Genomic DNA, 13,062 nt, shown 5'->3' with positions numbered 1-13,062 from the left:
CACACACACACACACACACACTTGCACTTAACGCCACTGAGAGGCGCTTATGAGCTGATCTGATCTCTTCTTCTGTGTAGCGCGCCATCAAGCAATCACGAAGAAGAGGTCTAGTCAGACCAACGCCACATTATGAGACGATTTTCAGGCTCTCGCTTCGTATTTCATTTTCTGTGTATAATTATTATGCTCTTAAATGACGGAACTATTTGTAATGTTGGTAAGTGAGCTTTGAATAAATGAAATATCAGTGAGAAAACCCGTAAACAGAACAAAAACAAAGCCAGCTAGCTGGATAACTGTTAGCAAACATCTTGTTGCCATGGAGAAACGCAAGCTTGAATGTATAATTAAAGCATATGTTAATAATCTAAATAAAGCATGTATTAATTAATAACTCCATAAATATTTAAATAAACCCTTACATTCCAGAGTCAATCGTAATATAACGTTACATCTGATATCAATAGGGAATGTATGAATGTATGATTATTTCAGTGTTTCAGCCTGCGTTTATTCTGGCATCTGGTCCAAGAATATCATCATTTCTGGTTGGAAACGTGTCTGGCATTTCATTCAGCATCAGCGCTGTTTCATCCTCAAATGCAACAGGTAGACAATTACATTTCTATTCAAACACCTATAACAACTACTTGCATTACTGTAAGGTCCCATTAGTTAACATTAGTTAATGCATTAAAGGGATAGTTCACCCTAAAATGAAAATTCTGTCATCATTTACTCACCCTCAAGTTGTTCCAAACTTGTATAAATTTCTTTCTTCTGCTGAACACAAAAGAAGATATTTTGAAGACATTGACTTCCATAGTATGGAAAATGGAAGTCAATGTCTTCAAAATATTTTATTTTGTGTTCAGCAGAAGAAGCTGAAACTCATACAGGTTTGGAACAACTTGAGGGTGAGTAAATAATGACAGAATTTTTATTTTTGGGTGAACTAAGCATTTTTCGTTCACGTTAACTAATGACTGAACTAATGTTAACAAATGGAACCTTATTGTTAAGTGTTACCCATGCATACTGTAATACAGGGTTCCTCAAACTCGGTCCTGGAGGGCCACTGTCCTGCACAGTTTAGCTCCAACCCTGATCAAACACACCTGAGCAAGCTAATCAATGTCTTCAGGATCACTAGAAACTCACAGCTAGGTGTGTTTGATCAGGGTTGGAGCTAAACTGTGCAGGACCGAGTTTGAGGAACCCTGCTGTAATATTTGAACTTCAACAAATGTTTTCATTGTGAACTACTTCAGGAAGCATCCCAACGTCATCTTGTGTGCCGGTTTATCAAACACAGTGGAATCTTTCATATGAATTAATTGGGAAGGTGAGTTTATTCTGCCACAGGTTTATGCAGTATAGAAGGGCAAATACTGTTTAATAAATCTCCATCTTTATTCTGTTTAGAAGGTACTCAAAATCTGCAACATGGAAAATCTAGCTATGTAACATGGAAAGAATTTCCAACAGTTAACGAGAATCAAGACATCAAGAAATTTACTTATAAAGTCCCCGGTGAAATAACCGGAAAAGGCAAACTGTATTATTAACGTTTATTCCAGTCAACCTGTCATTAAGCAGGGTGTGATTATCACCTACGCATCACGTTTTTGTGCATGAAATTCCCCCTTCTGTTTTTCTGCTTAGCCCTATCAGGGAAATAGTTTGTAGAGAGATGCGTATTATGAGCTCCAAACATGCCCAGGGATTTGTAATAATCTTTTGGGCACTGTCGAAGTAAAATGAGAAACTACTTTCCTTTCTATTTCTTTAGGCATCTCAGCACAGGGCGTAGCAGTTACTTTAGAGTTTAATAGAGCATTCAAACAGTCGGTACTTTTTGTGGTAATTTTCACTGTTGTGAAATGGCACTTTCTTGTAAGTTGCTTTGGTAAGGAAGTATCTTCTAAGAAGTATATTCTGGGGTCTGTAAGATTTTTTTGGTCACACTTTAGATTAATGTCTAATTCTCACTATTAACTAACTACAACTTTTGCCTCAATAAACTCCTAATAAATGAATAGTTGCTATGTTGTAAAGTAGGTACTATTAATAGTAAGGTAGTTGTTAAGTTTAGGGATTGTGTAGGATAAAGGGATGTAGAAAATGGTCATGCATAATAAGGCATTAATATGTGCTTTATAGTTACTATTAAACAGCCAATATCCTAGTAATATGCATGCTAATAAACAACTAGTTAATAGCAAGAACAAAACCCTGATGAAATTAATACTTTTATTGAGGAAAAATGCATTAAATTGATTAAAAGTAACAGTAAAGATATTTATAATGTTTCAAAATCTTTCTGTCAAATCAGTGCTTTCTATTCATCAAAGAATCCTTGGTCCTCCACAAAAAATATTAAGCAACACAACTGTTAATAATAAGAAATAAGATTTTTTTTTTTTTTTTTTGAGCAGCTAATCAGCATATTAGATGTATTTCTGAAGGATCATGTGACACTGAAGCCTAGAGTAATGATGCTGGAAAAATTCAGCTTTGCATCACAGGAATAAATTACATTTTGAAAATGTTTATTTGAAAATTAAATTGTAATAACATTTCACAGTAAGTCTGATTTTTGATCAAATAAGTCTTTGCGAGCATAGGAGACTTCTCTTAAAAACATAAAAATTGTTGCTTCAGCTCATAGTATGGAATGGAGCTGACCTTCTTGAAATTTGTACATTAATATCTGTTGTTCATATGAAAACGTAACTAATTTCATGGTGGAAAAATAATCCGGTTGACTTCAATAAACATGCAAGGAATATCCCTGACATTCAAGTTTGACAAACTATAATGAGCAACTCAACTATACATTTTGACAGCTTGATTTTCCAGATACTGTTATTTTCCACAGTATGTCTCCTCAAGCTAAATGACGTATTGCATTCTTTTGTTGAAACTTCCTCAGGGTTTCATAAACACAGCCCAAGGCTCATATACCACAAGAACCCCTCACCTAACCTGAAATACACCACATTATACACTAGAATGGTTCACAGAGTTCACACCACAGCTATAACGCTAACGGCACAAAGAAACGATATAGTTGGAATCACTGTCAGAACGATTTTTTTCCAGCTGATGAAAGATAAAAACATTGACAGCCAATCAGAATCCATCCTGCTTTAAAGAGCTCGAGCATTTTAAGCAGCAGATGACAACCCTGCAGTGCGCGCTTACAATTAACAAAAGAACGATATCGCCCGCTGGTGTGGACGCGAACATAGTTATCGTTATAGTTATCGTTCTTGCTGTGAACGGGATTGTAATACATTTGAAGAGTTCAGATGCAAAAGCCTCTAAGTGCCATCTGAAATTTTCTTCTAGAATGATCATTTTTTATCAAGCTTGTATATTTAAATTCAGTAATTTCACTTAAATGGCAATGAAAATTACCTATTAATTGTCATTTAAGTGAAATTACTGAACTTAAATATACAAGCTTGATAAAAATGATCATTCTAGAAGAAAATTTCAGATGGCACTTAGAGGCTTTTGCATCTGAACTCTTCATTTATTTATTGTTTATTTCAAAACATAAGCAATACTGGAACTTTGAAATATTTAATACCATTATATTCTTTCTGTTGAATACCAATATATCAGAATGCCTTCCTGGTGCGAGTGAGTCTCAACCGCAGTCTGCAGCTGTGTGGGAATGAAACATCTGTCCTGGACTGCTGCCTGGAGCCGCTCTGTGTCCAGGAGACTCTCCTTGTGTCTGCATGTGCTAATGAAACCCCCAAAGCCTCACTCATCATACAGACCCATATTTATGCTCAAATCTTCCCCAACAAACCCCTTTCTGGTTAGTGTCTCTTTTCATGGTACTGAATTTGAAGTGCTGTAGTACAACCTGGTTTTTAGTACCGTGGTGGGACTATCAATGTTGATTTTTAGTAGTCAGGTGGGTCACCTTTATTTATAAAGCACTTTATACAATTAGACATTGTACTAATGTCTCTCTGTTGCAACTACATGTCAACTAGCAATCATTAGATTAGAGTATTAGGAGACTGTCTGCTTAATATCTGCTAACACTTTATTTTGATGCTCCTCAATAGACATTCTAAGTACCTTTGCAAGTACATGTCAACTTATTCTACTAATCCTAACCTTAACGTAACAATCTACTTATTCTCTAATGATAATTAGTTTACGTGTAGTTGCAAATTAATGAGAGTTAGTTGACATGTAGTTGCAAAGTTACTTATAGTTAGTAGAATGTCTAAAGTGGACAATACTGTCATTATTCAGCTCAGTTCAATAACTGTGTGAAGTTCATTGTGTTCAGTTTAGATAAGCAGCTCTACAGAAGACAATAGTGTCGTTGTTCACTTTGAGTAGGTTCATTGTTGATTCAATTCATTTCAATAACAGTGTCGATGATGCAAAATTTGCAATTATAAAATTAAGCCAAATCAGCGATAAAGCAGTATATTCAAAGTACCATCAAATTCCATGGTTTGTTTAATATTACTTCGTTTATTCGTTTAATATCACTTAAGCATTTTTGTTTGCATATATTAATTTAGCAGAAGTAAATTTGAGGAACATCACAAGCATGGTGCTAATTTGAGGAACATCACAAGCATGGTGCTAATTTGAGGAACATCACAAGCATGGTGCTAATAATGGCAAGGTCTTGGGTTTAATTCCCAGGGAATGCTAGAAATGATTATATGCATACCTTTAATGCAATGTCACTTCAGATAAAATTGTCCGCCAAATCTTGGCATTACCCTCTGAGACCATCATTTGTACCATGGTACCGCTATAGTACTTTTTCATAGAGAAATGCGTTAATGTTTCTTGTATTATATCATAATGCATATTTGATTTTTTGCAGAAAATAAAACAGCCATTCCCAACCAAGTGTTTCAGCCTCTCGGCAGCTGCCCATGTGATGTTTCCCTTGGCGAGTGTGACATACGGTGCTGTTGTGACCAGGTAATAATTAAAGCTTGGAGAAAGTTTAGTTTATTAGGTAAATGTATTTAATCATGATAGGTAGACAGTTGAACATCTGTCTCTAATACATCAGTCCTTTTCAATGGGATTCTGCTGTTGATCCAGTTGACACTTTGCTAAGCCCTACATTAAAAGCGGCGTAAAACAGAAGTTGCGATAGTCTTTTCATCCCTGTTGTGATGTATATCTGAGTGAAACGGCTTCTCGAACAAGAAAAAAAATTGTAAATCTTACATCAACAAAGTGGGGCATGATAAATTCTTAGTTTATTTATGAGTGTCATTTTTCTCTTTTAGGACTGCACTCAAGAAGTTCTGCATTTGTTTGCGACACAGTGTCTTCCTGGCCCATTTGGGGGAAGTTTCAATCCTGTTCCAGAGTATCAGTGCTCACCTCAGTCCTCTGAAAATGACCCGGATTGGTTCCCCTTTCTCTGTGTCTCCTCCCCCTCGGACAACAACCCCTTTCTGGGACTTTTCTATGATGGTCGGACTGTGTAAGGAGTGGAAGTTTTTCTAGTGCATTATCTTCTATACAGTTTCAGTTTTGTTTTTGTACAACTCCATGTATTATTAGACTTATTCAAAAGTACACTTCTGTTCAAAAGTTTGGCGTCAGTAAGAAAAAAGTATCTTATGCTCACCAAGGTTGCATTTATTTAATTCCAAAATACAGTAAAAACAGTAATATTGGAAAATGTTTTCTGTTTTAAATTAATATATTTTAAAATGTAATTCATTCCTGTGATCAAAGCTGAATTTTCAGCATCATTACTCCAGTCTTCAGTGTCACATGATCCTTCAGAAATCATTATAATGCTGATTTGCTGCTCAAGAAACATTTCTTATTATTATTACAAAGCTGAAAACAGTTTAATATTTTTTGAACGCTGTGATGCATTATTTATTTTATGAATAATGAGTTCAAAAGAACAGCATTTATTTGAAACAGAAATCTTTTGTAACATTATAAATGTCTTTACTGTCACTTTTGATCAATTTAATGCATTCTTGCTGAATAAAATTATTAATTTTTGTAGAAAAGAACAAAACAAATTTACTGACTCTATTGAATGGTAGTGTATGTTTGATGATTTTCTAAATTTGCATGGGTTTTTACAGCTCCCCAAAGCCCAGTCCATCATTCCAAGCCCCGCAGATGATAGCTGCTGTACCTCCCATAAACTACCGCCAGGGGGATCCAATATTCACTAAAGATGACCAATACTTCACCATCCCACAGGTTAGATAACATTGCTAGTGTACGTGTCTGTTTATATGAGTGCACGCATTCATGCATGTGTATGTCTGTCCTCTGAGCAGAACTCTGGGCTGGGCCAGTGTGCAGACAATGCTCCAGTGGCATTTTTGGAAAACTTTGAGTCTCAGTGTGTGAGGAGGCTGCAGTCCTGTCCATCACCATCAGATGACCTGAGGTTGGATGTTAAAGATGGATTGGGAGGTAGATATTCAATATAACCGTTTATTTGCTTTCCTCAACCATACACAAGAACATAAACCACAAATTACAACATAATTGAATATTTAGCATGCTGCAGTAGATACTATTGAATCAAACATACCATAAGTACAAAAGGTCTCCATATCTGATAAAACATTGTGAGAAAATCTAAAATCCTTTTATGCCATGTCAACATAGATGGGTTTATCAGAGATCCATCTTCCATGTGCTATTTCAGGCAGCAAAGTATGAAAATGTCCTTCCCGGTGTGCCTTTTACTCATGTGACAGTGTTTTTGAATACAACTTTATGCTTTTAAGGAATAGCATGGGAATGGTGAATTTACCCTCAATGATATGCTTCAGATATATAAATATACTGTAGCTAATGAATCTATTGATCATGTTGTCTTTCTGAGTATGCATGCAAATATGCATATGTGAGACTGTTCATATTTTTGCACTCTTCCCAGGTGTGGTCACAGTCAGCGTTGTGGATGAAGCAGCCAATGACCTCCGATTATTTCTGTCAAATTCTCTTGAGCCCATATCTGGTCAGTTGTATGAACATTTTTATCAGTTGTTTATTTAAAAATAAGTGAATCTATTTTTAAATATTAACTATATATTGAAGTAGGCCTCATATAAAATATTAAGAACCAGTAAATTGTGAGTTTGATTATTAATTTTGTATCAAATATCAATAATATACACTAGCATTCAAAAAATTTTTTTTTTTTTTTTTTTTTTAAAGAAATTAGTACTTCTATTCAGTAAGGATACAATAAATTGATGCAATTAAAGTGACAGTAAAGACATTTATAATGTTATAAAAACATTTCTATTTAAAATACATGTTGTTCTTTTGAACTTTCTATTCATCAAAGAATCCTGAAAAAAAGTATCACAGTTTCCACAAAAAAGAAGCAACTGTTACAACTGTTTTCTACATTGATAATAATAATAAGAAATGCTTTTTGAGCAGGAAATCAGCATATTAGAATGATTTCTGAAGGATCATGTGACACTGAAGACTGGAGTAATTATGCTGAAAATTCTTATTTGCATCACAGGAATATATTACATTTTAAAATATAATAAAATAGAAAACAGTGAATTTTTACTGTAACAATATTACTGTTTTACTGTATTTCTGATTAAATAAATACAGTCTTGGTGAGCGTAAGAGACTTCTTTCTTTAAAAAATCTAACTAACCCCAAACATTTGGTATTGTACCTATCAAAGAATAATACAGAAAATATTACTAAAGTTTCTCGTTGAAGACACGCTGGACATTATATGTAAAGTTGGATCTTTTTCATTGTATAATTTTTTTTTTTAGTGCCACAAAAGTGTGATAATGTCGTTGTGGCCTTGAGTTACACTCTTTACTGGAGAGAGAATGGCCTCACTGCCATTACTGTGAAACGGACCTCTGCAAACATCACTCTCCCTGGTAAGTCACAACTATTGTCTTCCTGTTCACTCTTACAATACGACACACCTCTTCACTGCACATGTTTTTCTTATGGAATGCATCTCTTTTCATATTAAATCTTACCTCTTACCTCCCATCTAGTATCTTTGACCAGAAGATATTCTGCCATGTTTGTCAACGGAAATGAAACATCTCAGCCAAACTCTGGGAATTCAGGTTAAAGCAACTCCCATAATACCTCAGCTTCAGATGCTCAGGAACATTGTTTAACTTATCCAGCAGAAATCATTTCTTATGCATTACTAATGTTTGCACAGGTTACTTGGTGAAGAGGCCAGTGATTGGTGGCATTTTGGACTCTGCTACAGAAGTTATACAGAGGGCCCAGATCAATCTCTGGCAGCCAGGTAGTGTAGTATATTCCTATTTATCCATACAGGACTACACAAAAATATTACTTTAATCCTGTGCTGTGTCCTCTGCAGGAGGAGATGGACTATGCTCTTCTGCTGAACTGAGACCAGCTCTGTTCGGGATCAACTCCACATCAGGCTGTGTGATTCCTGTGAGTTTGCTGAATGTGATACAGTGCAGTCAGTTGAGGTGAGTATCATTGCTGAAGGCTTTTGAACACAATACAATAGATTCCTATTGAACAGTTTCATTTAACACAAGTCTTTCTTTTGCATGTCATTTCACAGAGAAACGGTGCGTGCTGTCCTAGCTGAATTAGTGACTGCTACACTCGTTTCCACAACAGGAAACCCAAACTTTTCCAACCTAGTGGATTGGGTCAACATTACTAGTGAGCACTACATCATAGAATTATCTCTAATATGTATATGTCAAGCTGTTCTTGAGTCTATTTATACCTAATCTTATAAACTGCAATGTTGCAGCTTTAAATTCTGATCAAGCTGTCTTTATATGTACACATACGCCAAGTCTATATAAACTACTATTCAAAAGTTTGGGGTCAAATTTGGTAGGAATTTAATTTTTTTTTTTTTTTTTTAAGTTACAAAAAAATTCTGTTTCATATAAAAGCTGTTCTATTTTAACTTTCTATTTAAAGAATCCTGAAAAAAATGTATCACGGCTTCCACAAAAAAAAATTAAACAACTGTTTTCAACATGGATCATAATAAGAAATGTTTCTTAAACAGCAAATCAGCATATTAGAATGATTTGTCTCAATCATGCTAACATTTATTATTCATTTATGGCTGAAATGTTGCAGGGAAATGTACCTTTAAATAAAATAAAACAAATAATGTCAGAAAGATGTCTGCTCTGCTGTTCATATGTACCAGTAGTGATGGGAGCTGATTGAGACACACCCTCAAAGATCATGTGACACTAAAGATTGGCGTCTTGGCTGCTGAAAATTCAGCTTTGCCATCACAGGAATAAATGATGCTTTAAAAGTAACAGTTATTTTAAATTGTAATACTATTTCACAATATTACTAGCCTGGTTAAAACCAGACCATTCTCAGTAGTAACTGAGTTATGGTCTGGCAAAGCTTCTTTAATAACTCATTTCCAAAGGGGCGTCACCAACGGATGTCGCTCAAATGCCTCTGGGCGCAATTGGATAGACCTAAAACCAATCAGAGTGATCGTCATCGTGTAAAGCCATATGCTGCGTCCCAATTCGCCTAAGTTACACTACACCATAAAAGTATGTACTCTTTTTGTGAAGAAAAGGTATTTACTTTTGAATGTGTAGCAAAAAAGTAGGCAAGCTTTGGGACATACTACTTCGTCATCTTTATCGGACGGATCTGTCGCGTGCGTCCTGTCACGTAAACTGCCCTGTCAATCATCTTGTCACAGTTAAAATCCTCTATTAAATCTAATTTAATTTCCTACCGTTTCGGAGAGAAATGTAGTAGCACGTTCATCTGCCAGTGGGTCTTTCATGGAGACTGTCCTCGTGTGTTTGCAATTTGAATATAAAAATGCATTTAAAAGTTGGTGCGCTTCACCAACGGACGTCGCTCAAATGCCTCTGGGCGCAATTGGATAGACCTAAAACCAATCAGAGCGATCGTCATTGTGTAAAGCCCGCCTCATCGTTTCTGATTGGTGCCGCGATTTCGACGGCATGGAAATGGGCTTGAATGAGCTCTTTGCCAGACTACTTGCAGAGCAAATCTAAATTTGCCGGAAGTTGTCTGGGTTTTCCCAGGCTACAATATTACTGTTTTTAATGTATTTTCGATCAAACAAATTCAGCCTGGATAAGCTTCTTTCAAAAATGTTAAAAGAATCACCACTTGAAAAAGTTACCTACTGCTTTAAGTCAGTGATTCTCAACCTTTTTGACTGCAAGACCATTTTCCAAGACAATATTCAAAGGCCCTTCTGTCTAAGCTGATATGCACCTCTGGTCAGGGATGGGTTATTAGGCCCTTCGGTGCTCCGATCTCTTGTTGAGTGGGTTTGAGGGTGTGGGAGAAGTGGTGCGGTGCAGTGCAGCGCGTATGGGTTTAGCGGCTCAACGCTCCGATTGTATGGTACAGCGGGAGATCCCACTGCAGCTTGTCTGCCATCCCCACTGTTCGAGTGCCCTGGACACATGCCCCATAGGCCAGTGCGTTTATCCATCCCTTAAAGATTGCTAATATAGCTACATTTAAATAACTTCCCCCCCCAGACGTTTGCTGAGGCTCTCTAGTGGGCTCCGGCTCCTGCTTGAGAACCACTGCTCTGAATGAATGAGTAAACGATGTTCTTGCGCTTGTGCCTCTCAGCATCACTGCAGAACTCCAGTCAGCCAGCAGAGGGCAGCAGTGGAGAGTGTTCTGCCGTCCCGACCCACCTCCACATACACGTTTGGAGCGTCATCTTGGGCAGGGTGCAGGGTGTGCCCCAGACAGTTATCCAGGCAGTGGAGATTAGGTACAGGTTCTTATCATCTCACTATCCTGATAGCAAAAACGAAAGCTTTTCATTAATGTTTGAGCTTAATGTATCTAGATGCATATGCTGGTTTGTACATTATGTTTGCCATTCATTCTTTTTCCAATTCTCAGTTTTATAGAAACAACATGGAGGATAGAGTGTGTAATTGGCGGGATGAACCCCTGTGTAAACCCAGAGCTAATGCAGAATTTCCCCGTGACCTCTTCTGTGACCTTTACTGACAATCCTCTTATTACACAACCCCCTAGATCCAGGTTGGTCCTAAAAGCATACATATTGAGTTTGATGATTATTGTATAGATGCAGTGAAATTTTAAATGTTTTTTTTTTTTTTTTTTTTTGATAAAAGGTGCAATAAAATATTTTGAAATATAAAAAAAATAATTCCAGAATCTTAATGTCATGTTATACATTTCAGAAATAGTTTTTCTTATTTCTATATGTTTGAATCTGTTGCTTGCATATGGCATTATTTCACAAATCCAAGCTAGTCATGCATTCTTGTGAACTCTGTAAAGTTGAATTGAAGTGTCTTCTCTTCTGCAGGTTCAGTATTAACTTCACAGAGTTTGACTGTGACCGGAATGATGTGTGCTGGCCTGAGCTGGCGTTCCCTCTCACAAGATACTACACTGGTGAGGGCTTGAATTTCTTAGAGATTAAGACAGAAATAAGCATGAAAACAACTGTTGTAAGAGTCAGCAACACTTTATAGACTATTTCATTTTTTGTATATGAAATGGCATTATGTGTCCTTGTATATTTTTTAACTCATGGTTTGGTGTATTTGGTGTACACTAATAGCAGTGTCTTGCAGTGTGACATGCTATACCACATCTAAAACTAGTTTTGTAATTCTTGTGAAAGCCATTGTTATATTTGTGGATAGCATTTTGTCACACTACAGAACTATTTAAGTAAGCTGCAAATAGGTGATTTAAAAATAAAATATAAAGTTTCCCTTATACAAAAATGTATAGGCCTACGTTTTAGTCTCAAAATGCACACCATCTAAGGCAAGCTTATAAAAGCTACTTAAATGCCCTAATTGTACTAAGGCCTAATCCTGGCTTAGTCTAAGCCCTGTCTGTGATACCAGGTGTTAAAGTTTGAAGGTAATGTTTTTTTGTTTTGTTTTGTTTTTTTACAGGTGAGCCATATTCCCAGGCTCTGGCTAAGGGTCTTATTCTAGTGTTCTTCTTCATCGCTGCATCAGTTTTAGGAACGCCATGGAGACAAATCCGCCAGGCATGGAGCAGTGCTCGATTATGAGAGAGAGAGAGAGCAAGTGATAGAAAAGGAAAATTATGATATTTATTTGTAAATAGCTGTGAAGATGTAATTATTTTTCTTTTGTGGTTTATACATTTTATAAATAATTTATTATGTTTTGTGAAATGAAACTTTTGTACTTTTTTTTTTATTAAATGTATTCAATGCAAAATAAAAATACATATATTTTATATGTAAAAACTATTTTGTTTCTTCCACTACTATATATGTAACAAATGATCACATATAATAATTAATATATATTATTCATACATATATCCTCCTGAGAACCAGAAAAAAAAGTTTTTTGAATTTAGTTTTTTTCCATGTCATCACATTGTTTAGAGCACAATAAACAAATGGTAAAAAAAAACATTTTTGAAAATTAATATTTTATTCATACGTTATGCTATGTCCTCTGTAGTGGACGCCAGGACTCAGTTGTTTAAAAAATAAAATGACATGAAATTATATGTATAGGCAAAAACAATGGGATTTTTTTCCCGAAATAACGGAATGAATTGATACACCATTTTACTTTATGCAATATGTGGGTAAAATGGCCATAAATTAATATTCCCATTCAATGCAATGTATCTATACACTGTATCTAATTTGCACATTAATGTGTTCTTGGAGCAATATTTAATGAAAAAAGAAGTGTAATAATTGGAGTAATAATTGGCTTTAATTGGAGTAATAATATCTAATATTTCATAGGAATATTGATGTATAATTTATTTCCATATTCACTTGTTATGTCTCACAAAATGCCTGATAAACATGATTTAAGTCCTGATGTCCTCTACAGTGGACATGTATGAAATCAACGCCCTGTTCTGTAACAGAAAGTAATTTTTTTATTTGAAACCCCGTAACGTTTTCCTGAGATGTTGTTTTATGAAATACAATTTGAAAAGTAGTCCAATTTAAATTATAATTACAATATATGATCATAT

The 13,062-nt window shown here is 35.6% G+C and overlaps 1 protein-coding gene across 1 annotated transcript; it reads left to right on the top strand.

Annotated features, from left to right (window-relative positions):
• The first annotated feature begins 76 nt into the window (after positions 1 to 76).
• tctn2 (tectonic family member 2) lies at positions 77 to 12,299 on the top strand. Its single transcript, XM_079872660.1, has 18 exons — positions 77 to 220; positions 499 to 612; positions 1,275 to 1,348; positions 3,637 to 3,838; positions 4,880 to 4,980; positions 5,298 to 5,497; positions 6,123 to 6,243; positions 6,324 to 6,462; positions 6,935 to 7,015; positions 7,806 to 7,919; positions 8,043 to 8,117; positions 8,219 to 8,308; positions 8,387 to 8,504; positions 8,603 to 8,706; positions 10,660 to 10,807; positions 10,942 to 11,085; positions 11,378 to 11,466; positions 11,982 to 12,299. Exons 1-18 carry the CDS (start codon positions 133 to 135, stop codon positions 12,101 to 12,103), a joined length of 2,124 nt encoding a protein of 707 aa, XP_079728786.1. The 5' UTR covers positions 77 to 132; the 3' UTR covers positions 12,104 to 12,299.
• Positions 12,300 to 13,062: the final 763 nt, after the last annotated feature.

The sequence above is a fragment of the Squalius cephalus genome (assembly GCF_949319135.1).
Source record: "Squalius cephalus genome assembly, chromosome: 5".
NCBI lineage: Eukaryota > Metazoa > Chordata > Actinopteri > Cypriniformes > Leuciscidae > Squalius > Squalius cephalus.
Note: the sequence above shows the minus strand (reverse complement) of the source record. Positions and strands in the feature narration are given on the sequence as shown.

Excerpts from the sequence above, each read along its gene's own strand:
- tctn2 (XM_079872660.1), top strand. The coding sequence starts at position 133 with ATGAGACGATTTTCAGGCTCTCGCTTCGTATTTCATTTTCTGTGTATA. Across the intron at positions 3,839-4,879 it reads CCCCAACAAACCCCTTTCTG|AAAATAAAACAGCCATTCCC; the intron begins GTTAGTGTCTCT and ends GATTTTTTGCAG. Across the intron at positions 8,118-8,218 it reads GCCAAACTCTGGGAATTCAG|GTTACTTGGTGAAGAGGCCA; the intron begins GTTAAAGCAACT and ends ATGTTTGCACAG.